At 41.1% G+C, this 26,397-nt stretch overlaps 3 protein-coding genes and 1 long non-coding RNA gene across 8 annotated transcripts in view; 1 reads left to right on the top strand and 3 right to left on the bottom strand.

Moving 5' to 3' along the window:
- Positions 1 to 1,777: 1,777 nt before the first annotated feature.
- On the top strand, positions 1,778 to 8,494 carry LOC106744127 (transmembrane protein 165). Of its 2 annotated transcripts, XM_014618595.1 has the most exons (6): positions 1,778 to 2,095; positions 2,567 to 2,768; positions 3,202 to 3,377; positions 3,720 to 3,902; positions 4,123 to 4,228; positions 4,357 to 8,494. In XM_014618595.1, the coding sequence occupies exons 1-6, from the start codon at positions 1,952 to 1,954 to the stop codon at positions 4,431 to 4,433; spliced, it is 888 nt and encodes a 295-aa protein (XP_014474081.1). In that variant the 5' UTR covers positions 1,778 to 1,951; the 3' UTR covers positions 4,434 to 8,494. The 2 variants fall into 2 exon arrangements, with proteins under 2 accessions (XP_014474081.1, XP_014474079.1); XM_014618593.1 differs by having other exon boundaries at positions 4,123 to 8,494.
- On the bottom strand, positions 3,835 to 19,394 carry LOC106744126 (cytoskeleton-associated protein 5). 3 transcript variants are annotated; one of them, XM_014618591.1, is made up of 19 exons: positions 18,255 to 18,311; positions 15,183 to 17,898; positions 14,297 to 14,727; positions 14,074 to 14,220; positions 13,628 to 13,903; positions 13,277 to 13,480; positions 13,005 to 13,140; positions 12,723 to 12,916; positions 12,427 to 12,626; positions 10,876 to 11,052; positions 10,591 to 10,753; positions 10,368 to 10,526; positions 10,009 to 10,196; positions 9,763 to 9,925; positions 9,480 to 9,653; positions 8,919 to 9,068; positions 8,674 to 8,848; positions 8,449 to 8,606; positions 3,835 to 3,919 (listed from the first exon to the last, which is right to left on the bottom strand). In XM_014618591.1, exons 1-18 carry the CDS (start codon positions 18,309 to 18,311, stop codon positions 8,479 to 8,481), a joined length of 5,838 nt encoding a protein of 1,945 aa, XP_014474077.1. In that variant the 3' UTR covers positions 3,835 to 3,919; positions 8,449 to 8,478. The 3 variants fall into 3 exon arrangements, with proteins under 3 accessions (XP_014474077.1, XP_014474076.1, XP_014474078.1); XM_014618590.1 differs by lacking the exon at positions 3,835 to 3,919 and adding an exon at positions 19,183 to 19,394 and having other exon boundaries at positions 8,377 to 8,606; positions 18,255 to 18,317; XM_014618592.1 differs by lacking the exon at positions 3,835 to 3,919 and adding an exon at positions 19,183 to 19,394 and having other exon boundaries at positions 8,377 to 8,606; positions 13,628 to 13,900; positions 18,255 to 18,317.
- A 2,269-nt stretch (positions 19,395 to 21,663) lies between these two features.
- LOC106744123 overlaps positions 21,664 to 26,397 on the bottom strand; it is a 19,985-nt gene continuing 15,251 nt past the window's right edge. Inside the window, exon 2 of the long non-coding RNA XR_001374425.1 lies at positions 21,664 to 23,442. This is a non-coding gene — a long non-coding RNA (uncharacterized LOC106744123). The remainder of the gene's footprint in view (positions 23,443 to 26,397) is intronic.
- LOC106744121 (high mobility group protein DSP1-like) overlaps positions 23,103 to 26,397 on the bottom strand; it is an 11,447-nt gene continuing 8,152 nt past the window's right edge. For both annotated transcript variants that reach the window (XM_014618585.1, XM_014618584.1), the window contains 2 exons: positions 25,863 to 26,037; positions 23,103 to 25,589 (listed from right to left, as the gene is read on the bottom strand). In XM_014618585.1, the coding sequence (XP_014474071.1) occupies positions 25,476 to 25,589; positions 25,863 to 26,037 (289 nt within the window). In that variant the 3' untranslated portion in view covers positions 23,103 to 25,475. The remainder of the gene's footprint in view (positions 25,590 to 25,862; positions 26,038 to 26,397) is intronic.

Raw genomic sequence — 26,397 nt, 5'->3', positions numbered from 1 at the left:
CGACATTTTTACAGGGGGTAATAAATCGATTCCAGATAGAAGAGCTTATTTTCAGATCGTCCTACAAATCTATAAAAGAGAATTGTATATTACAAAGCTTTCCAGGTTTGTAACTTGCGTTTTTTTTTTTTTTTTTCAAAACGCATATAAAATTATCTTCTTCATAACTTATTAACATAATCCACGACTCTCGGAAATATGGATTTCAGGCGATCCGGAAATAAACGTCTCCATTGCTCGGAGAGAATCTGTCGTTAAAGTTGTAGTCGTGAGTCACGCTTTGTTAACGAGAGGAACAGTTCGATCCGTAGAAAATCTTTAAGCGAATAGTCGGAAGCTCTTCTAGGTCACAGTTCACGTATGTACACCGCTGTATTGTATAGAATCGGATGTAAATTACTAGGGATAAAGGTTATCGATGATCTTTAGGCCGTACTGTTAGCCCACTCGAAATCGTGGATCGAAAGCTCTGTAATTTCGGCGAGTTAGAGTCACCGGCGTTGTAGGCGTGCAAAGAAAGAAGCCTGATATCGAGCGTTGCGTTTCATTCACTCGACGATTGCGCGTCATCGCTTTGAAGATAAGGGGAGGGTCAACGATATCGTATATCATCCCGGTATCCAAATCTGAGCTCAGCGAGATTACATTGTTATCGATTTCTGCTTGAAACATAGTTCCGTAGAATGATGTGATTAATCCCAAGTATCAAGTTTAACGGACGCGATGTGTCTTGCCGCCTGTTCATTTATTTTCCGCTCTTTCGGTTTCTCGCAAGCAAGTTACTTCACGGCGAGGGAACAATGTATATCCCGGGCACGCTTGCGTGTTTTCTTTTCTCTCTCTCTTTCTTCATCACTTCACTCAATGTTCTCGCTAACGCGACTTGACGTATGACAGACGCGCTGATCTGAGGGCTTGTATAATCGATATAATTATCGTTCACACACACTTGATTTATCCGCTTTGTGCAACGTCTTTCTCGAGTAATAATAATAATAATAATAATAATAGTAATAATATTAATAACAATAACGGATATATGTAAACTATTGGCTAAGGTTGGTTGTTGTTACGACGGATGCTGCATTTAAATTTATAAAAGATGTCTTTGGAAGAAGAAAAGCTTCTAAAAGAGAAAAAAAAATATTGCATACTTTAGACCAAGGCAGAGACAACAAGAAAAAAAACAAAGGAAAGATATTTTGTTAATTTTAGGATATAATGCGGATATTTATTATATATCATTTCGTCGATAGATGACAAATAGATGTGTTTGGATTTCAAGAAATATAAAATATAATGAGAATAAAATAGGAAAAACACACTTGCGTTCTTTGCGTCATTTTTGAGTTTTTTTTTGGATGCATGCTCGAGAATTCTAAATTTGTATATTTTTTTATAACAAAAGAGCGTCAGGAACAATTCCCATTTATCGACGAAGATCGAAGTATCTTAGAAATTAGTTCCCATTGAAATATCCTCGTGAATAAAGATCCGTCTAATCCGTTGTTGAACCGTGCTATTTGAAGATGAAAAATATTTTCTAATTTGTCGTCGAGTTATCGCTCGATTTAGCGATAGAAACGGTGGCGACTCGTAGCGGAGACTCGAACTAGAGAGATCATACTTGCTTCAGACGCGAACCCTTTTATAGCCAAGATTTAAACCACGCTGTGCTTAGCAGGTCTTTCCGGGACACCGCTAGATGGCGCCAAATAGTTCCTGTAGTGGCACTTCGAGGAATCGATAGTTATCGGTCAGTTTCGACTGAGTCGCGAAGAGATATGTAGTGTTTCACGCTGACAACGTGACATAACCTTATCACGAACGGTCACGCACGGAAACACAGTATGGCGGTTTCGGTGTGCCAATAGATACTGTGCGGAGGCTGGTTTTTTTGAGGTTATCTCGCAGTGAACGACGCTCGGCACAATAGCCGTAATAATAAACGATGAACTCTTCCAACCGCGTCCGTACAATGTGGCCCGAAAGTTTAATCTACGCCGGTTCTTTGGTCTTGATTTATGTCTCGACCGTTGCCGGCGAAATCGAATTGCGTTACAACGAAAAAGTTCAATTAGTTGTGACTACAACGGTGAGTTCTATAACAGTCCTCGATATTTCCGTCAAATCTCGTGACTCTATTCTAGGTCACAGTATAAAAAAATTCTTAGTTTTCCCTTTGCTCCGTATAGAAATAAATTTAATTTATGTTCTCTGATGTATGCAAAAGACATTTGAAAAATGTCAAAATGTTTCTTCAAAACCTTATAGATGTCAAAAAAATTTTAAAAGCTTTTAAATTTGAATTTTTTAATATTATAAAAGTTGTTAAGAAGTTCTCGATGTTTCTAAAATTAAACAATTCTTAGGAGAAAATGCCAAAAGGATTTTGACATTTCCAAACCTAGATTTTCAGATCTTAAAATATGTTTTGCAAAAATATTCAGATTTAGTTTTATTTTAGTCTGAACGAAAATTTAAAAAAATTCAAGCTTTCAGTTTAGACATTCAAGTACTAGAAACAAACAACTGAATAATTTTCTAACTTAAAAATTTTTTTCAGAGAGGGGAGGAATTTGTATCAGAGAAGCCAGAAGACAAGTTAGATTTTTTACACGCATTTATAGCTTCCTTATCGGTCATCGTGGTATCAGAGTTGGGTGATAAAACTTTCTTTATTGCTGCCATTATGGCAATGAAGCATCCAAGATTGACAGTATTTGTTGGAGCCATCGGTGCACTCGCACTGATGACTATTCTATCAGGTATCAATATACATCAGGAGCATGATTAATTTTACACAAAGATTATTGCGACAGTAATTTGTAATAATTATCTCGAACTCACTAATATCTAAGTATACTTGTTACGTGAGAACAATTCAATTATAAATTATTAGTATAATTATCAAGTTTAATTATCCACAAACAAGCAAAATTTACTAAATGCTTAAGTAATGAAAATGTAGTAAATGCAAATTTTGTTCAATTACATTATGAAAACAAACAGAATCATTATATTTCAGGTACGTCATGAATATAACTTATATTTGATACACAAGAGAACCATCTTTTAAAAACAGCACATCCTGCTTGCTTGAATAAGAGTTAAAATAGACGATTTGTGCTAAAATTAATGTATCTAATAATTTTCCTGACATCACGATTTCTACAGCAATGTATTTTATTCTATTTACAGTCGTGTTTGGATATGCAGCTACAATAATTCCTCGTGCGTACACCTATTACATCTCCACTTTGCTCTTTGCCCTGTTTGGATTGAAAATGCTACGAGATGGATACTACATGTCGTCAACAGAGGCGCAAGAAGAGTTAGAGGAGGTCCAATCAGATTTAAGAAAAAGAGAGGATGAGGTATGTTTGAAGTGAATTCTTATCAGTGTTTTGTACTTCAATCTATCGGTCATCGATCAATCTATCAGTGTTTTGTAAAATTTGTAAATCTTGAAGATATAGCACGACGTTTATATATATATGTGTATGTATTATTTTTCACTTTATTTTTATCTTTATATACTTCTATTATATTAAAAAATTTGTATTGTATACAATTATTACAGGGAATTATAAAAATACTAGAAAATAAGTATGTTAATACAATTAAAATATATTCAAAATGTACGAGAAAAAAGTCGTATGTTCAAATAATGCCATTTTTACAGGAGTTAAATGATAATTAAATGTTATCACTTTCAGTACGAAAAGGAGACAGCTAGTACCTTGGTTCAAGATCCCGAGACGGGCGTTATACGAAAAACCACAAAAACCAGTGCACTCATGCTGCTCTCCAGGATATTTCTCCAAGCATTCAGTCTAACTTTCCTTGCGGAGTGGGGCGATCGCTCTCAACTAACGACTATTATCCTCGCGGCGAGAGAGGTAAAATAGCATATTTACTGCAACATTAGTATTAATTAATATATACATATGATATATATAAACAAGATAGATAAGATATTAAATTTAAACACTGAGATAAGATGGATTGTTAAATGCCAGATAATGTCTTATATGTAAGATTAGATATAATTTTGTACGAGATAAAATGATAATATATTAAAATGTATAATTTTTCAACCGTAATTATATTAATTTTCAGGATGTCTATGGAGTTATACTGGGTGGAATATTAGGCCATTCTTTTTGCACAGGCTTAGCAGTATTAGGAGGACGTATAATAGCACAGAGAATTTCCGTTAGGACAGGTAATGTTAAAAATCGGTTACCTTATGACACCACGCGATATATATTTTATATTCAATTTAAAATAAATTTTATATTTAACGGTAAAAATATAATTATATTTTGTATTTCTAATCTCGGAACTTTTCAGTAACCATTATTGGAGGATTCGTGTTCCTACTATTCGCCCTGACAGCGCTCTTCGTCAATCCTGTGGAGGACACCTGAGCGTCGTCTCCGTTCATGAATTCCTTCATTGTGCGAAGATATCAGCGGTGTAGCTGCATTTTGAACTCGCGGACATTTCGAAACTGTATATATTGTGTGTACTTGTGTATGATTCTATTCCACAGTATATGTGACGGCGAGAACTGCCTTTTTAATATTGATAAGAAATTATATATAGGTGAGAAAGTGAAAGAGAGGTTCGAGAAAACCTATTATTATATTGAGCTTTACACGGCGCTGGAGGACGATACGACCTTGAGAGAATGAGTTTTTATTCGTTTGGACGTTCGTTGGGATAGCAATTAGATTCGTTAGGATAGCAATTAACGATATCCATGCGCCAGTTAGTATAGAAGTTCTCGAGATCCGACAGTAACTTGCCGAATTTGTACCTCATTCATCGACTTATGTCCAAGTTGTATTATTCAATTGTACTTCACATGAACATAGTTTTTATCATTAATAGAATATTTATACATGCTGTCTGTAAGATACCGAAAAGAAAGGAAAAGAAATAGTTTTATATGATGCATATATATATACATATAGAGAGAGAGACAGAGAGGGGGGATAGATAACGTGTATTACATAACGATAACAGAACAAAAAGGATTAATTCAGGATGTCTTGCACAAATGTACCATTAAAGATAGAATAATATATAGATTATTTGTTCTTATTTATTCTTATAAGAATAAATATGAAATATCGTAAGAGAGTTTGTTCACTTTCATAGAAAGTAGAGTTCTATGAAACTTGCGCGACGCAACGTATCGAGTATGAAAAACCGATCAAGCAAATTCTCCATTTGGAAAAATCTGTTTACATCGGATATTATAAGAGCGCTGGATTAAAATTAAAGTAATATTAAATTAATATGAAATTAGTGTTTAAAAAAAGATTATTCTCAACGTAAGCTCCTAACCCTGCTGTTTCGTTCGCATCTTATATACGTTTAGTGCACTACGTTTTCTTAGTATCGTAAAAAATATCTATTCAAAGTAGAAAATCGATAGTGGTGTTAAATTTCAAGATGTTAGAAGCATCCAATCGTTAAATTGTCGCGTATTAAGAATGAAAATCGATCAAAAAAATTCGAGCGGCGGGGTTAATATTAACCTTATTAAATTAATATACTTTTTCTACATATATAGGGTAGTTTACGTTAAAATTAAATGAGTATTGGAAAGATACAAGCCGAGTAAATTGACGGTTAATGGCACAGGGAAATGTTACTTGATTTTGTGCAGTTTTCCGTAGAACACATGTTTATACAATTTTCTCGAATATCCTTCTTTTATTAATTACGTGTGTACGATATATACATGTTCTATTTACACTACAGAATATAAGTCTTCAGAAAGCGATAAGTTCTCAAATGTAGCAACGAGTTGATTCGTGTACTGCATTAGATAAAGGGGTACTCTGATAGTAAAGCCTTTTAATCTGGGTGACTCGCTTAAGAGTAGATAATCGCTGTGTTCCTTTTCTTCTCTCTTTCCTCTGCACCAATAATAGAAAGGTAGATATACTTGTCGACGGGGAGCCGCAAAAATCTCGTAACTTCACTTTAGGCACGAGTACGCACACAAGTGAAACGAAACCTTCATAGAGGAATGATCTATCTAACTCGATGTTTCAACAAAAATATTAAGTAGAATGGGGAAAACATTTGTGTAACATTTTCACATACATTTTATTTTCGTAATGTTCTTTATTCTTGCCGCATTCTCCTTCATTCGTAAATTATTATAATGTAATTATCAATTATTTCTACTTATTATAATTAGTTACATTATTTTTGTACTCGATCCACAATAATCAATCTGTAAGAGTTAAATCAGTAGTACTTAACAAAAAATCATGTAATATTTAACTTACAACAAATCGAACAAGTGGTTAATTCGTAATGATCGAGTAATCCATACAGGTGAAATTGTGGGATCAATCGCGTGTAACCGCGCGATTGATTAGTTCGCAAACATTTAATTTGGTCAATTTTTGCAACTGGTACCGGACAAATCATACGGGACAATTTTTTTTTTACACACAGCAAGATCTCGGCGTGAAATTTTATTCCGAGCTTCTTCGAGTTACGAGTTTTATGCGGCTCAACGGCAATCATTACATTGAGTTTAATAAGCATCGGTGACGATGCTAATTGCTACGACCGGTACGTATCATACGGTCTTATTAATAAATACTAACTGGGGTATGACAGTTTTGCGTCTCAATAGATAGACAGGTAGCCGTTGCTCTCGGGAAAGCTCCCCTCCGTACGCTCTGTTGCCGCCCGTGTGAGAACGATTTCTACGGAAAAGGTGGATATTTGTGCCTCCGCAAAGCTAATATTTCATCCTCTGCAGGTATCGTGCAAAATTTGATTATTTCTCACTTCTCAGGCCTATCGGAGAAACACTACGAAAAGCTCGATTCCAAGTTCAGCACAGAGGCATGCAAGGGAATCATTTTTAATCGCACAGTTGGTGCTTTTTTTTTTTGAAGCTCCACGACAGTTGAGAAACCCAGTAGGTATCACCAGCCGATGGTCGATCTTGTGACGTATCGTCACCTGAGATATTTCCTTGTCATACGGCGTTGTTTGGAGATTATTCTCGCGAACAAGCGGGGGAGCATCCTCGACGAAAGCAATGGCGGAAATACCAACGCGAGACTTCAATCTCCGAATAATATCCCAAACGGAGAGAATTTATTTTCGGAAACGACGTAAAACGCGAAATTGCGAAATCAGGTGCTGCGACCGACGGTGACGCGTGCGCGATTACAATTTTACTCGAATCGCGCCTTTCGTATACTTATACATGTTATATGCGCGTATGTCTCGGTACGTGGGTGTAACTTCGGAGGCGTAGGTCCGGCGATATAATGGGAAAGGTTCGCGCGAACATTTCAACCTATCCGACTATATTTAACATATTATTATTATTAATCAAAAAATTATCTAATGATCATATTAACGTTAATACCCAGACGGATATTAATATCCGCAGCGCTTTCGGGAGAACCAAGTGCGAGATGATTACTCTGAGAGAAGTTAGAAGCGAATAAATTAAATAACGTAGAAATGGGTGAAAAGAACTGAAGACATTCACACGAACCTTTCGATTATTCTCTTCCCATGCTGAGTTCGCTTGATAAATATCAATATCCGCAGCGCTTTCGAAGTGCGAGATGATTGCTCCGAGAGTGTTAGAAGCGGATAAATTATACAACGTAGAAATGAGTAGAAAAAAAGAAACTGAAGATATTCGCAGGATTCACTTGAAAAATACCAATATCCGCTTTCAGGAGAACGAAGTGCGAGATGTTAGAGAAGCGAGTGTTAGGAGCGAATAAATTATACAACGAAGAAACGCACGAACCTCTTTCGATTATTCGCGCTGAATTCCCCCTGAAAAGTCGTACATCCGCGCATTGAAGAGAGCACTCTGTGCGACGATCAATCTTATACAATTAGTAACATTATCAACTATACATAACTACTGTACGCGGGGGAGAGAACAAACATTAACATTAGCACGCAACATAATAACGTGTTGTTACACAGGCAGGCAGCTGCTATTGTAATCGGAACGCAGGATGTGTATAACATATATCGTTCGTTTCGGTACGCGTCTAACGGCACAGTTCGCTTGTTCTCTACACGATTTGCTCGCTCGTAAGCGCCGTCTGCCAAGGGCAAATCGTGCGAACGCGAACACCACTTGGAGTCGACTCGGCGCGGATAAGCAACGCGCGTCTCTCTTCTTTCGCGCGAGAGGCGTTTAGCGGGGAAAATCGGGGCGAGATTTGTACTCGAAGGATCAACTGGTCCACTCGCTTCGACGGAAACACAGTGTTGTAAGGGTAAAAAGANGGGGGGGGGGGGAGAGAGGGAATGTGGAACGTCTTGAGACGCAAATGAGAACGTCGAACGAGAGTATGCTCGCGTATATGTATATTATATATATATATATATATGTGTGTGTGTATATATATATATCGTGTCACTTACCTAATTTTCATATCAAGCGCGCGATATCGTTCATGGTGGGTTCGGCTGCGAGGAGGTCGTTCGACATTGTGCTTCGAGAGCTCGCAGTTTCTCGAGCCTGTGCATCGGATCCATCATGTCTTTCTCGTCGGAAACCGCTGGCGGGGACTCGGTGGTCTCTGCGTTTTTTTATTCATTTAACATAATCGCATTAATTGCTCGACGCTGACGTAACGCGTTACTCACCCAAGGAGTATTGATTGTTAGCTTGCGACAAGATGCTCTGACTCTTGCGCGCCTGATCGATCTGCCTAAGTCCCTGCTCGATAAAGTCTTGGAAGAATTGATGGGATTTCACCAGGAACGGTTGTACGTCGGCCTCGGGATATTGAAGCTTGAAGTCGTACAACTGTGCTAAACCCTACGGAGAGAAGCGAAGATTGAAGATGTACTTTGAAACCGCTATTAAAGCGTTGATCTACGCCACGTACTTCCTGCATCTGCTCTTTTGACCCGATCTTCTTGAATATCTCCGCCAACTGTTGACGAGTGGACTTGGACAGATGTTTCGGCGTCCTACCCATGTTATTTGACTTCGGGTTCATTTTTGCCGTAGCGTTAATCTCATCCGGCTTCAAACTCTGTATGTGTGTGCGTTAAAAAAATACCCACGTTTATAATTATGTAATTTTTACACATATGTGCATGTATTGTACCAATCGTATTTGATGATTGTTATAATTTAATTATATAAATCACGTAATATGCGTATATCTATATTTTGGAAGAAAACTAGACCATGTATATCTGTCTCTTCAGTTGTGCAAGCCTTAAAATTTGTGAATTTCTTAATATCTAAAATTATTCTCTGAACTCAACTGTGAATCTCGTTCCTAAAATCCTTAAAATATCAATCAAGCAGCCTAATATCAGCATGTTTCGGAATTCTTACAAATTCTAAGAATTCTCAACCAAAGAAACATTGCCTCTTTTTCTTTCTAAGTACAAATATATATTTTGCAAAAATGAATGCGAACTTGACGTGAGCTTACCGCGATTAATCTTATTAAGTATGCATGCAATTCAGACTCATTGGTATTGTTTATCAGCGTCAAGTGATTAAGTATTGTGCTGCCTTTCACTCTGGTCATACTATGAAGAACAGTCTTGACTGTTCGTAACGGAGTGTCGGACTTCTGTTTCTTCCACCACGTAGTAGGATAATCCTGTGAACGACATAATGGTGAGCAGGTGTATAGTCGTAAGAAACTAAGAAATCTACAAAAGAAATGATTGACGATCTTCTTCAAAATTTATTCTCATATAAATTGATACCTTTAGGAAGCGATGTACTTCAAGAAGTATCGTATCGTAGTCCAAATCGGGTGCCCAGTTCGACATCGTTTTCACTATCTTCCACAGACACTTCATCACCAGTTCTTCGTATTTAGAAGGAACATTCGACTCGGCACAGGAATGAAGCAATTTAATTAACACGCTAGAGGAACAACGAAAACACGACGATTAAAATACAAATGAACGAGCCGAATGTATAAAGCACTATTTTCACTTGTATCTCACCATATAATGGTGGTATGGTTAGAATTGTCGATAATCTTCACCATGATGTTGTTAATCACTCTGTAATACGCTCCGGCCTGATGTAAGTGTTCCAACTTGTTCTCGGCCAGCAAGCTTATCATCTGATCCACTAGTTCCTTCAAATGCATGAAGGGAACGTTTTTTCCAAGATATCCAGTGTCGTAAAACTAAAAGAGAGAAAAGAATTTCTCATGAAAGTCTCGGGATGAAATTTCTTATCCCAATCTCTCGTCAAATCTTATAGTATAACAATATACAAATAAAATGTAAATTTACAAATTTCAAATGTACATATTTTCTATCTGTAGTAACGATACGACTGTTTATTAGTTTCTCACCACCAGTATAACCAGGAACGTATTTCTGAAGCCTCTGGACACGTCCACGTTCTCCTGGCGTAACGGATACGTCTGCAACAGCTTTAACTGCATATTTATCGATCCGATGAATTTATCTTCCTTAGACTGTAAACTGGCTGCTTGATGGGACTTCAACAACTACAATGCAAAAAAATGATAAATATTAGATATTTGTAAGTATATATAGCACGTAATTACTAACGTTTTCTATGCTGTTCATAGATTGTATCGCAGTAGGCAAGTCCATACTGGCCATGGACAAGATGTTACGCTCCAACGTGTCATCGTTACTGCTGGCGGTAGAGGGTGACACAACGGATGATGATTTTGACACTAACAACTTTGGTGGTGAAATCGGTATCATTCTGTGAAGCACGTTAGTATGACAAAATATGAATTGACATGTAGTAACAATTTAATTAATAACTTGGCAGTTTATGAAATCCATTAAGTAATTTAGTAATCATTTTATTGTGTATATACTTACTGTGTCTTGGGAGTATTCAACATATTAATCGGAGTCTCATTTAGATCCGACAAGCTGGGCTCCAGCAGTATCGGATTACGGTATTTTACTGGCGCGCTCAATTCGATCCTTTGCAAAAACTCCATATCCAGTCCGAAGGGACCCGAGATCTTCGTTTGAGTAGACGTGGGAGAGTTCCTAGGAAGGAAATGCATCACGAATATAGATACGTTGATGAAATCTGAGCATTCAAGATGTAACACACATCAAATCGGATACTGTACGTATATAACATACGACTACTCAGAACACGAGAATTAGTCGAAGAGATCTAGTCATTAGAATACTACAATGCGAATAGTAGCTTAGAGAACACTTTGGACAATAATTTACATACTATTAACTACGTGTCATTAGCATATTATTAAAGCTAATTTTAACAGGAACGCTAATGTTTTACCGAAAAATAGAGGATAGGTCTAAACTTCTGCCTAAACTTTAGAATATCACTGTGACAGTAAGCTAATTAATAAGGACGTGTGAAATAAAAATATTATACAACGGTATTCGTTATTTTACAATTACAATCTACATCATCAACCACCCTCGAGACACTCTCAATGACACAATGTATCGTCTGCAACGATTAAAAAAAATTGTACGTAAGAATCAGAATTCTTCATAGAATTTGACGACTCATTGTGCGTTAATACAAGTTCTGTTCGTTTCGCGCTTCCGCGTGAATTTTCCGTTTTTCGAAAATCGGCTTAACGAATCATTAAACCGGAGCGAAATTGAAACGAACAGATTCACAATCGACAACGTTCTAACGATTACAAATGAGCTAACGCAAATGGAGCGCACCGATGGAACGATGAAATCCCAAAGCGTTTCNATATATATACATATATATATATATATATATATATATATATATATTAAAACAAAAGAAAAAACGTGTTCCAGAAAGCGCAAAACGATAGATTGAGGAAGCAACAAACTTTGTCGAATTGTCACGATCGTTATCAGGTAGACAATTTTGTGCGTTATCGATGTCGGGATCGCTCGCTGGTAATTTCGCGGTAAGATCGCTGGTAATTTCCTGGTTCGATTCGATAGTGGACCGAGCGTCCACGAAAGGCAGCTCCTCCTGATTATTATCAGAGCTCGTGGCTACTGCCCTGCGGACATTGTGTTAAAAGCGAAGCGGATACAAACGTGAGTGACTTCGTACAACTTCCGCGCACGATATAATTTCGGGTTGCATGATTGCTTCAATAATTACGAGACCGGCTGAGAATCCATTCTTCTCTTTTCTTGAGATGTATCGAAACGCACGCGAAAGATCGGTCCGGTTTCCTTCAGCTGCATCTTGCTACACTCTCCGCATTTTAAGCGAAACAGACCCGGGTTTTGCACGGATATAAAGAGGAAAAAGTAAAATTTGTTGCGGGCAAACGAGGAAAAAAAAAAAGCAGCTGAGAAGAAGAATGAACTGATCATTTTACGAGGAGTATTATTACATGATGAAAGTGCGCGGGCACGGTCTTATAATACAGTTTGTGAACTTACAGTTCCGGCACCGGCTCTACCGCTTCGGGGATCTCCTCCTGCTCCTCCTCGTAATCCGCCTCCATGTCGTCCGTGGGCGGACTGGAAGCTGTGACCACGGAGGGCGCGGAGAGTTTGTTGGCGGATGCGGATTTCGTAGGACGATTCTTCGCCGCCCGTTTGATGCGCTCGTCCAACAACGATCTATCCTTCTCCGATATCTACGTAGCAAATAGATGGTAAAACATTTGAATAAAATTAACGTTAAATCTAATAATGCTCCCTCCGAAATTACTCCATGTACACGTGTCACGTACTTGGCCGATGAGTTTGAATACGCGTTCCCCTTGCAGGAAGTAGGCCTGGACGATGCAATTGAGAGCGGCGTTGCGGACGGAATTGTCGCGATCCGCTATTTGCTTCGCCACTTCCTTCAACGCCGCAGACGGACTGGGCTGACAGACAGAAACTCCGTAATTCTCAATTAGCGATCCTAATTGGTCCAGGCATTCTGCAGGCACGACCGATGTCATTTCAATTGGCCATTAACATGTTCATTGCATAAAATGAAGAAAAAGAACGTATTCGAAATTTCTTGCCTGTTCGTTGTCTCGCATTCTTTGACTTCAGACCTTCCATCACGTACGAGAATAACTTGCTCACCGGGTATACCAGAGCGATCTGCCTGAACAGCGCTCGCACGCCGTTACGCACGGCGTCCTTCGGATCGCCTATCTGTTGATACGATAAACATGGTGTTAATATAATGAAATATAACGATAAAAATGTCAAGCTCGCTGTGTATCGTGTAATTTATAAAATTTGCATAAATTGTGAATTAAATTGTAAATGCAGAAGAAATATAACGTACTTTGATGATAAGGTAAGGGATGAACGATGCCGCTTCAGTTTCCAACATATGGTACTGATCTTCTATCAATAGATTGAAAACCAATTGCAGGTAATCCAGTCCTTTCAGGAGCACCGAAGGATTAGTATCGAAGAATCGCAGTGTCAGCCACTTGAGGATGAGATCCAGATTAGATACCAACGCTTTGCTGTTCCCAGGTAAATCCTGACAAAGGGAACGAGGTGGAAAATTGTGTTAGACACCGGATGCAAGAGGTAAATGTAAATCGCTTTCAGCATATATCTTACATTTGTCACTTTCAAGGAAGCGAATATTCGTGCAACAGATTTAGTTTCAGGTATACATGCTCACCTCGGTGAGAGCCTCGATAGCCTTCAGATGATACCGGAAGTCGGAGTGAAACATATTCGACCTCAGTGTCTTGTTAACGTTCGCCGCGGTCATGAGCTCCTTCAGAAGCTCGACGAATTCCTCCCTCGGGGTGGTGAAGTTCCACTTGAGCACCTTCAACTTCTGCTCGTCGATCACGCGTTGATGCTTCAAGTTGTTCACCACCAACAGAGGACTGGTGTCCACGTCGTCGTCCTTCTTGCGAGCGCTACCCGGCGCTTTCGATGCCGCTCCCTTCTGGAACGACGCCCGATTGAATTGCAGCAAGGATGGCGGCAGCAGCAAATTTAAGAGGAACAATTAGAGGTAAAAATGTTATATAAATATATACTAAGTTAATCGCTTGTATATGGAATTCATAAAAATTAGCCTCATGAGTCACTTCTTCGAATTCTTGATTTCGTTACCGGTTTAACCACTTTCGCCACTTTCGCACCCTTCGCGCCACCCTTCTGGATGTTCTCGTCGGAAGGCTCCTTTTTGGGCAGAGGTTTCATAGGTAGACTGGGACGAGCTTTGTCCAGTACAGCGAGTACCACAGTCCTCGAGCCAGGCTGCGAAATCATCATATTTCTCGTAAGTACTAACTCCTATTATTTGGCCATCGAAGCTACATTACTCGCAGCGTACCTTCAGTTTTTCGGTGTTTCTAGCCATCGTCTCGTACGAGAGATGAATCATGAATCCCAGCACAGCCTCTTGAGCGTTCTTCCTCACGTCGGAATTGCGATCCTCCAGATTAGAGTAGAGACAGGACAGGCAGACGAATAACTCCTCCTTGGGAATCTGCTTCACGGGTATCGCAGGCAACCTCTGGGCTAACCAGCTCCAGAGCTCGGCGCGAAGCATCGGTGAGCCAGCCTTCAAGGCGTCCCCTATCATCTCGCCATCGAAGAACTCCTTGTAGCCGCACTGATCCCCCCAGGTGTTGATGCAAGAGATCGCGGCCGTTCTGATCCAGTTCTTGCTGTCGCCCAGGCACTGCAGGAACCCGGGGAACAGGGTGCGCACATGCTGCTTCACCGGCGCGCCGACGGCCGTCGCCAGCGTCTCGCATATACCTGAAAATATATGAACAATTAAACGGTCACACATAATAATCGACATTTTTTGGATTCGTCGACTTTTCGAATAACTTTTAATATTTACAATACTACTTACTTAACGCTGATTCTCACAGACCTCTTTCAATTAAGGTTGAGATAATAAAATTTGGCAAATAATAATATACAATCATATAAAATAAAGAATAATAATCACTTATATCGAAGTTCGATATCAGATACTCCGTGCATGAAAGTTACACAACTGTATAACTACAAGTTAGTACTTCACGATTAGAAACAAAACAGTTAATTAACCCCTTAACTTGTACGCTCGAGTTAATTCGAGCGCGCTAAACAGGCCAAACTGTGCACACTCGAGATAATTCGAGCGGCGTTGTATTTTATGCTGCTATAATTTTTCACACTCGAATATAATCGAGAATTGAAAATAACAATGTGAAATCACTTACCCAGAGTCGACTGCGCGATCTTGCTGTTGCTGTCGACCAAGCGCAGCGCCAAGCCCTGCGGCAGGTCGCCGATGTTGGGCTTGATGTACTTGGCTTCGCTGAGGAAGGCGTTCACCTTCTGCAGGCCCTCGTTGCGCACCTTCCAGTTCTTATCGGCCAGCTCGGCTAACAAGCCGTCCGTCACGTGGCCGCTGACGTCAACGCGTGGTATCAGGTCGTTGATCAGGTCCTGCTCGCTGCCACCGGCGGCCAACGGCTGTTGCCTCTTGTCCGACTCCGTGGAATCTTCATCGTCGTCCTCCTCGTTCTGGACGGCCTTCTTCGCCTTGGCGCCGCGAACGGGCGCCGGCGGTGTCTCGCCGTGGCGTTTCTCGCACTCCTGCTCGATCTGCTGCTTCAACGCCGGCTTCTCACCGTCGAAGAAGGAGAGCAGCAGCTTGCCGACGTACAGATAGAGAGTGCCGAGCAGCGTGATCGCGGAGGTGCGCACGGCGGGATTAGTCGCCGCCACCGCGCGCTTCGCCTGCTCGATCACGGACTTGACGTTCAGGCAGCAGCCGAAGTCCGCGAGGCCGCGGCACAGCCACAGCAGCGTCTCCTGCTGCACCTTCGGGTTCTTCTGGTTGAACGCGTAGGACATCACCTCGTCCGCTACGTGCTCGAAGCTCGTCGCCTCGGCGATCGCCAGCAGCGTCTCCGCGGCGATCGCGCTGTTCTTCGCGTCCGCCAGCTTCTCCGCGACGTCGACCAGGCAGTGCTCGGCTACGGTGACCGAAAACGGGTGGCACTCGGCGAGATGCTTCACCACCTCGATGCGCAGCTTCAGCACCTGGAAGTTCGTGTCCTTGAAGCCGGGCTTCTTCGCCAGCGTGCGCACGATCACCTGGCCGGACACGTCCGCCGGGTCCATGCTCTTCACGGTGTCCGAGAGCTGCGTGACCGCCTGCAGACGCGTCTTCCAGTTGCTGTCCACCAAGCCGGAGATCACCTCGGCCGGCAGCAGCTGCGCCGCCAGCTCGTCGACCTCCTCCGGGCTGTAGCTCCGTTCCGTCGGCTGCTTCTTGGACGGCGCCAAATTCGTCAGCGACGGCGCCCCGCCTTTCTTCGCCGACTTCTTGTTCGCGTTGCTGCTGCTGGCCGGTCTCTTCGCGACGTTCGCCTTCTTGCTGCCTTCTTTGTTCTCCCTGCCCGCCGCCTTCGTCGCCTCCACCTTCGCCGGCGCGGTGTTCGGCCGGTCCGGCTTCTTCGACACCTTGACGAGGATCGTCGCCTTCTCCGCGCACTCCTTGATCTTCGTCATCTTGAGATTGTCGATATCCGTGAGGAACGGCATCATCGCCCGCTCGCCGATCAGCTTCATCGCCGTGCCGAGAGCCTCCGCCGAGTTGTCGCGCACCGTCGGGTCCGGTTCGTTCAGCGTCTTCAGCAACGCGCCCGCGTACGCCTTCAGCAGCTTCTTGCTCAGCATGTCCGGCGGCGTGCGGGCGAAGCAACGAGCCAGGTACGCGGCCGTCTCGGCCTTCACGGCCGGGTTCTTGTTCTCCAACGCGGCGAGAGTGTCCTCGAGGATCTGCTCGATGGTGATGCTGAGGTAAGCGGCGTCGGCGGCCTCGCGCAGCGCTTGCACCACCGTCTGCTTCTTCTCGCGGAATTTCTCGAGGATCGCCGGCAGACAGGCGCCAGCGTACGGCTGGAAGCGCTTCTTCAGGCCGGACGCGAGGCCGGCCAGACACTTGCCAGCCAATGTGACCACCAGCACGTTCGTGTCCTTCGAGATGATCTTCTTCAGGGCGCGCACTACGTCGCCGTAATCACCGTTCTCCAGTTTCGGGTTCTTCACGAGCGTCTCGAGGGCCTCCAGAGCCTCCTTGCGCTCCTGCCACTTCTTCGCCTCGATCTTCTCGTAGAAATCCTTCGGCAACTTCGACAGGATGTCCACGGGCGACAAGAGGTCGTACGGGTCTATCTCCGGCACGGAAGGCCCCTCGCCGTCCTCGTTGTCGTCCTCGCCGTTGTCGCTCGCCGCCGCATCCGCCGTTGCGCCAACGCCGGCGCAGGTCTTCGGCCTCTGCGAGCGCAGGTAACGCGTCGGCGTCACCTTGTCGTGCGGCAGGTTGCCGAACTCCGCTTCCAGTTCCGTCACGTGCACCGGCTTCAGCGTGTTCAGCTGCTGCTTCAGGCGCTCGCCTATCCACCGATACATCTCCACCACCATCGCCTTGCCCTCCTCGCGCACCGTCTTGTCCCGGTCCTCCAGGAAGCTCGCGATCTTCTTCGTCAGCGGCTTCATGTTGACCACCTTCGGCCCGAACTCCTTCAGCGCTAACGTCAACGTGGCGATACACGCGGACACGATCTTCGGGTTCTTCGCCTCCGTGCCGCGCAGCAGTTCCTCCTGCACCGCCTCGTGCTTCTCGATCTCGATGTACATCAAGGTGATCTGCACCGCCACCTCCTTCGTCTTCGCCTTGGGGGCGGCGATGCACTTGGAGACGATGCCGCTCATCACCTCGCCGACTATTTTACCGGCCACTGCGGCGTTCTCGACGAAGGCCAGCGTCGCCTCCAGTCCCTTCTCCTGGGCCGCCGCGTTGCTGTCCAGCACGAACTTCTTGATGAAGCCCACATATCTGTTCCACTCCGTCGACTTCTCGTCGTCGATGCACTGGAACGTCTTCACGCACTCCTCGTAGCCGTGCAAACGTGCTCTCCAAGACTACGCATTTTATTATAAGAGGTATTGTAGTTCATTTGTTCAATCTAACGTCAGAATTTAATATTGACAATTTTAGTTATATGGCCGATCAGTTATTGAGTGGCTATTGGGACATGTATGTTTCGGGGGATACCTGAAAAGCTCTATTAAAAATGGAGGAAAGAATGAAAACGACGCCTCTAGTGTATTTAAACACAAATTATAGAATTTTAATTTCGTCACTCTTTAATTACAATGATCAATTTCAATTTCATGGTGTCGTCGTTCGCAATCAGATCTCATAACTTTATGTAGTGATATATGTGTAAAGATACAACTGTTTTTGATAAATATTTAGAAGCACAATGCATTGTTACCTTGTGCACACAGCGCTCCTCAAGGGGTAATTTCACATATTCAGTATCTTGCTCCATGATTACCTTAAAGAATGAGTCATACGAAATATTCCTTTAGTCATCGTGTGAAATAAGGTCAAGGTAATAACATGGAGAATATTTATATGTAAGCTTATCACATGTAAATTGGACAAAGCACTGGTGATCAAAATTATAAATAATATCACAGAAATAAAAAAATTAATAAACCATTATCAGAATCTCAGGGAATTCTTTTGATGATGCAATAAATAAATTGAACTGTCCCAACAAATATATTCTGACAATTCCACTGCTACATGCAAGAGTATTAGAACATGTTCATTGTTAGTATTTCCAGTGACTTAAGCTTAGAACATAGTAGATGTAACATAACACATTACACCATGTCAATGAATCCAATCATCAATCAATTGCACTTGGAACTTTTACTATTTCAGTAACAAGTCTTATTCTCTTATCTGCACTACGATGACCTTTTTACATTCTCCGAATAAAGTAAGTATATGTTCAGACAATGAAAGAAAAAAATAGAAACAATGTAAAAAGAATACGCAAGAAACACGACTAAGAAGGATGGACCGCGAGAGTCTAATTAAAACAAGTTCAATCAATAAACATTAGCGTCTTAAAAATAAATAAACAGTACTTAAAATAGAGCCGAGAAAAATCGAAGCGTAAATATAACGGCTATCAAACTCACAAGTGTTCCCTTTCCGGCTACGTAACGCAGTACCCACACACATGCGTTAGGTTTGCCGAAGGGATAACGGTTGTGAGATTGATCGGTCGCTCAGGATTCTCGCGGAATGCAGAACGAGTAATGTCGGGGAGCAATTCAAGCCTGCAGATTCGACGTCCGTCGATTCTCGCGGTTTTCATGCTCGCGCGCGGATCGTCGGAGGCTTACCTAGCAAAATGACGGCATAAGAAGGGCGACTTTGATCTCGGCGGCGCGTTACTCGTGCCGTTAAATCGTGTTGTAACGCGCGCTAAGACGAGACGCACTTATGTGGAGGGCCGCCGGGCGAACCGCTGCTCACGACTTTCCAGCGGCCATTAAGTCTGTTGCATTGAATTTTCAAACGTACGTGTGTGCAGCACTTCGTATAACTGTCAAGACCGAAGGCAAACAAAAAGGTGACTGTACCTAGAAAATACTGAGATGGGCCGCCTCCGAAAGTCCGTTCGATGCGCCTGGTTCGTCGGCGCGTCTTGCAGGTGGCGCCAGTAACGGCTTTTCGCCGTATGCGTTCGCATGTGTTCCGGTTTATCCGGTTTTTCAGCGAGTTCTAATTGGCTGTCGCTCTTCTGTCAAGGTGTGAATTCTCCCTAAACGGCATTAACGAGAGAAAAAGAGCAGAAAGGAACAATTGCAGCGGAAAGTTCAATGAGAAAGAATAAAGCTGGTATTTTTCTCTAAGTTATCTTTCTATATCGATGGTTATAGTTTATGGCCAACGATAAATGGCGCATCGATTCGAAATATATCCAGCCAATGAATTTGAAGGATTGATCTTGCGATATTTCTTTTTCTTAACGGTTTCAGACGTTTGCCTTGAAATTTATAAAATCTACATTATGGTGGTATATAATAACGAGGAAAGTACGTGAAACTATAAATTATCCGCGAAAAATCCGTCCATTAAAGATAAGTTCAATGTTCTTAAATAACAAAAACCCAATCGATCGCAGTTCCTTTCATGTTTTGTTATTTTTCAATATTAAAAGGCAGTATTAATCAAGTATATCATAAGATCTCTTCAACTTACAGAGACTGGTGTGTGCTATTACGATTTTTGAGCACGTGTTGAAAATCATAATTGCTACGTGTTAAAAAGGCTGTTGTGCTGATCTATGTACATGAAGTATAATTCGATGAATGTAAATTTAGTTTATATATATTGATGCAAAAAGAATAAATCAGTACTTATATACATCATTGAATTTTTACTATATACTTCACAAAAATTCAATCATATATATATCTTACATAATTATCTCATCAACTTCCTTAAATTTTTAACGAAAGGGAGAAAAAACAAATTATATTTATTTTATATTATACTTGTACATTACACATGTAAAACATATACGCTGAATGTTTAAAATAGAGTGAACTAATTTTAATATATATCAGGTGATACACACAGGCATTTCCGATGAAATGATTTCCTAATCATTTTGAATTGTATATTATATTTCTGGTTTTTCTATTTTTACACATGCTACATAACATTCTAATATTTATAATATTTTGAAGGATTAATACGAAGTTGAAATATAGTAGAATGTTCGATGTAAAAGTGAAAAAAGCACATCAGGAAGAGATACAGTAGCAGTAAAGGACATCAGAGACAGATGTGATAACAAGAGAAAGGATAGATATTCGAAAGAGATGCAACAGCAGGATAAAGATACAAAACAGGTATATTTTTTGAAAAGTTTATTTATCCCTAAGAGATATACAAAACAAACATTTCTTCTCGTGTATAACTATCGTAATTCCCCTAGTAGTAACACAGGAAATTCATGTCATGATCTTTTCGAATATATTCCATTTTTTCCTTTCCTTTCTTTTTTATCTCTCCTCTTTCTCTTCCTTTCTTTTTCTCTTCTCCACTCGATCATCTCTCTGCCCTTCAAACGGATGACTATCTGTGATGCCTCACAAAATCTCATCTCAGTGTTATCAGTTACAATTCGCTCTTTCGCATAAATTGGCTATGTACGTTAAAATTATGCACATCTGCAAATCAGTATTAAAATATTACAATTTGATATTTTACAGTCGGTTTTTTCTCCTTCGCGTTCTCTAGATATCCTTCTCTAGAAAACTGGTTCCTTTTCCTCTTTCTCGTTTTCGTCCTGCTCATGATCAATCGTCAGAATCGCATTTCACGTCGACAACATGAGACAATATATTTTCGGGAAAGGGAAGGAAGAGAGAAGGGAAAGGAACACGGACAAGGATGGACGCGAAGAGTGATTTAATGCTCGTAGAGAAACGAAGTCTTGGAATTTGCAAACATCCCGAATACAAAAGCTCTCTCTCCGAGAACTCTCAATATCATTCTTCAATCACCAAAATACCAATTAGTCGACGTGATTAATAAGGTATGCGTCAACCTACAATGTTTGCAAACTTTAAGACTTGTGTAATTAAAAGTCGAAGAAATGGACATTTGGTTTCTTTCCTTCCGAAGTAGTAAGGGGGGGAGGGGAGGCATAAGAAACCAGTGAGATCTGGCCTACTTATTTCTCTGTTTTTCCTTTTTCTTTCTTTCGTTCTTTTTCCTTTTCCTTCGGCTCCTCCTCCTGCATAGTCCCCTCTCTACAATCCCGTGAACGATCATTAAAATCTGTACACGCTAGGATCTAGGAATGTTAATATTACAAGAAACCACAATAATTTATTATAATACAGCCTGCTGTACACCACAGATGACTCGAGGCAGTACAAGACAGAGAAAAAAGAGAACGCCCTTCTTCGCGGCGGGGGAGCTGCTGCTGCTGCTTCTTCCTCACCCGAAACACGCTCCCGATAGGTATGTTTACGATTCACGAAGCGTAAAACGGCGATCGTTCGGTCGGTCGGTCGGTCGGTCGGTCGGTCGGTCGATCAATCAATCAATCAATCAATCAATCAATCAATCAATCAATCAATCATTCACGTGAGTCTCGAGACGAGAGATTTGAACGTACTTCCCCTTTTGTCTTTCGCGTCTCCTTCCAGTGAAATAAAAGAAAAGAAGAACGAATCAGTGAGAGGGAAAATGGCGGTGGCAAGGGTCAGGGACCACTTTGAGATCTAAAAAAGATCTAAAAAAAAAAAAAAAGAAATTGAAGAGAAAGTCGAACGAAGAGAAGAAAGTATGAGTGTGTCTCTTCCCGCGATGCGTTAAAACGAAGAAAAAAAAAACAAAAAAAGAGAGAAAGAAAAAGTAGGAAGCGGTGAAACAACGAAAAATCTCGCCGTTACAATTTCAAGATCAAAATCAAGATTCGTCAAGGTGAACGAATGCTCTCTCATTGTCGCGCGCACGTTGAAGTAAAGCGGACGCCGAGAGAGACATCGTCGAACGTCGTCTTTGCGTTTTACGATCGAGATTGGTCACGATGATGCCGCGACGAGCGAAAAACACGGATCGTATCTCGCTGTGTACGTCGAAAGTAAATCAATTTCTTGAAGGAACACAAGAAACGTTCAACAACGTAATTCAAAGGGTAAAGGCTCAATCGTGAGCACAATGTCGATGCAAGTACGCGAAGATTCAACGATGTGTCGCAACGATATTTGCACGAAAAAATGAATTCTTTAATTTCTTCTTAGCTGTGCCAACTGTGCTGGTGTTCAAAGGTAGTTTCTTTGCAAAACGAAGCGGTTGAATCGTATTGCCATATGAGCGTGAAAATAAATTCTAAAATTATACACAGAAACTTTGACTGACGAATATCAGCTTACCGAACATTATTAATGTATGTCACTTTACAATTCAATTTAGAAAGGTTCAAAAAGAGTGAACCTTATGACAGTCGAGATTAAAATTTTAGATTCAAATCTGATTTAGAATTCGTAGTTTATATGGACCAAGTATTTATAACGTTTGCTCAGTCAATTTAACACACCGAGGTCTCATTTTGGAACTCGAGTAGTACCTATATAAAAACATGATAAATTCACTTGACATGATAAGAGAATTTGCTGTAGTCAGGCATGAAATCGAGTATATGCCAATTGGTATCGGCAATACGTAGAACGTGAACGTAGTATGAAAGGTAACGACATCGGAATGTAACATCATCGGTATAATACGTACATATAATGTGTAAGAGAATAAGAGTCAGTATAATACATGTAATATGTAAATAATTTAACAATACAGTATGTCAGAATATACTCGATTCCACTTGTCTCGCACGGAGAATCTCGCGGATACACAATTATTACTAAAAACTATTCTGCAAAATTTCTTTTTCAAAGAAAAGAAAAAGAAAAGAAAAAGGAAAAAAAAATTAATTTATTTCGACGTACACCGCAGGATTAATTCGCGTGCGTTCAGTCGCTTTCTGACGTTATATAATTCGACACGGTAACCTTGTGCCTGGTATGCGAGTCTATCTCGTGAAAGAATGAAATCTCTCTCTCTCTCTCTCTCTCTCTCTCTCTCTCAATTTCGTGAGTACAACAGTTGTCACTTCGTCAGTGTTAAGAACTCGGCGATATCGCTCTGCTCCATGGCTTTGCTAATTTTGATTTAGTAAAAGCTGCGAGCTACATACACACACATTCTCGCTCTCACCCTCTCACTCTCTCGCGCTCTTTCTCTCCCTCTCTCTCTCGTTCTCATTCTCTCTCGCACACAGTTCTCTCGATTCGATTCGAGCGATCGCTTATCAGCTATCAATAATAAGGCTCAATCACGTGGCTCGTACAGCTCGTAACAACGCAATTAGTGATCAGAAAAAAAAAAAGAAAACAAAAGTCGCACGCTGAAGAGAAAGTGTTAAGAGAATTGAAGGAAAAATCCAAAAGTTCGCGTCGAAGATACACGTACACTTATAATAATTATACTAAATGTACTTACAGTATTATTACTACGACGTGCGTGTACCCGAGAATCAAATTACATTCGCACATCATTACATACGTAAAAAGCAGCCCCATGCCCCCGGCACGCGCGCTCAACGATCAGATTTGCTAAAAAGTATGAAAGGAAAGACAAAGCTCTCTGTACAAGGATATACAATAATAATCTGTATATATATATGTGTGTGTGTGTGTGTTGTGTGTGTGTGTGTGTGTGTGTGTGTGTGTGTGTGTGTGTGTGTGTATGTCACGACGAAGACGACGACGCTTCGCAACGAATTGATTAAAAGTCAAACCTGATATATTATTCAAAATATATTATTTCCCATTGGTTTCATTCTCTTGTTTTTTTTTTATCGAGAATCCGGTACATTTCCGTACAATTTTGAGTACAATCTCGCCGAGAATTTAACATTTCAATGTGCCGATAGCACATGAGAGATCTTTGTATTAATATGTACTGTGCACACTACCGCAAATGTATTTGCGAGTGACATTTGATGCATGTTCAAATATGTGTATTAAAAAAATTAAAAATCTGATTTTATTCAAAACATATTATTTCCCAAAAATTTGTATCCCTTGATTTTGCAATCGAGGATCCGAGTACAATCTCACTGAGAACATTTCGATGTCCTGACAGAACACACGGAAGATCTTTATATTGGTACGTATAACTGCATTGTCGCAAGTACATTTGCGGGCGACACCGATGCAAATATGTATTCGTTGATGTATCATTTTATATATTTTTTTATGTGTTGATATACATATATAAAATATATACTGATACACATTTGCTATATATACTCGTAAAACCTGGATTTCTTGTAAAATATTGAACGGAAGAATAAACTTATCGAAAAATCGTAATGTAATATCCTCCCGAGATAGTTCAGCGGGTTGATTTCATCGATAAAAAAAAATATCGGGAGAAATAACCGTATCGTCTTCGTCAAGTTTCGTCAAAAGCGGTAAACTAATCCTTAGCTCGTAGTAACATAGCGTCGGAGAGAGAGAGCGAAAAGTCAACAATGATTGAGCCCCTTTTGCGCCTTTCCCGGAACAGAAAGAAAGAGCGGGCGCAATCCTTCGTCTTCTCCGCGGCTTTTCCTCGTATTCCTTTTTTTTCCTTTTTCTTTCTTTCTTTCTTCTTCCGACTTCTATCCTACTAGCCACTTTACATCGTTTTCTCTTTACTATCAATAATGTTTTAAAGTACAAATGTCACTCACACAATCCTCTCGCCTCTCGCTCAAACTCGCGCACGCGCGGTGGCACTCTCACACATACAATATTTTTCTTTTTTTTAAAATAATTATCGTAAATCGCGCGGGGTACCTTTTTTTTATTATTATCGTAAATAATCAGGAGAAGGGAGGTTTGGTTGGTTGATTGGTTGGGTGGCGGGGTGGTTGGGTGGATGGTTGGTTGGTTGGTGGGTAGATTGTGGTAGGTTGATAAGGTAGGTAAGGTTGAATTGGTGGTTAGTTACTTTGTTCTCCTAGTGGTGTAAGTACGCTCACGCTAAGGTCAATGGTACGTACAGTAGGTGAGGTATGCTTTCAGGATGAAGGACACGGGGTGATAGATGAAATTTCGACGTGCATCCGCTATTCGTCGTCTTCCTTCCATTCCTCTTCGCTGTCGCTTTTTACAGTGTTTGCCGGCGCGCCGCCCACCACCGGGGCGCCGTCCTGCATTTTCTTTTTGTACGCTGTCATCTCCTGTAAGAGGGGGAGAGAGAGAGAGAACAAATATATTAAATAACTTTTTTTATCTGTATTGATTGCAAAAGGAAAGATTCCATAATAGGAAAAAGCTGACGATTTGCAGAAAAAATATATATACACGAGAGAAATATGTATAAGAGCGAATGAGGCACAAGTCTCAAGTTTTTTAAAATATCATATGTGTGATGTACATCTTTTGCATTTCTCCAACTTTTTATGTGTTGAACGATAGCAAGGGCGGATCTTGACAAAAGACAGATACTTTACCCTCTCATATCGAGCCTTGTCCTTCTCCGCCATAGCCTCGTATTTAGATTTGGTTTCGGGATCTGCATCTGACCATTTCTTGCCTAATTCTTTAGCTATATCGCCTACGCCGTACTCAGGATTCAGCATCTTCACCTTGCCACGTTCATCATTGCAGAACCAGAAGAAGGCGGACCTGACGGGATCGACACAGTGGAATTGTCAATCCAAGTAAGTATACCCGAAGATCGACAACGTGATATTGATTTGAGTCATACACTCGCGAATTCAGCGGGATCAATATAAATGCGGTTTTCTTTGTACATTTTGGTAAAAATGAAAATTCAAAACTGACGAACTGTATACTTTCATATCGAAAGAGGGGAATTTCGAAGTTCTTTAGAAATGTAAATTCTTTGCAGTGTTTAAATATTGAGCTTGGGTTTTACGGTCGATCGCTCGAATCAGTTCTTCCCTCTCAATCTATCTGAATGTCGGCCGGGACAAATTTTTCCATCAAAATCGACGGCACACTATGTACAACACGAGGGGGGGG

Source organism: Dinoponera quadriceps, unplaced genomic scaffold (assembly GCF_001313825.1).
Source record: "Dinoponera quadriceps isolate SergipeBrazil2010 unplaced genomic scaffold, ASM131382v1 scaffold1290, whole genome shotgun sequence".
In the NCBI taxonomy this organism is placed as follows: domain Eukaryota; kingdom Metazoa; phylum Arthropoda; class Insecta; order Hymenoptera; family Formicidae; genus Dinoponera; species Dinoponera quadriceps.
This window is presented reverse-complemented; position numbering and strand designations above follow the sequence as displayed.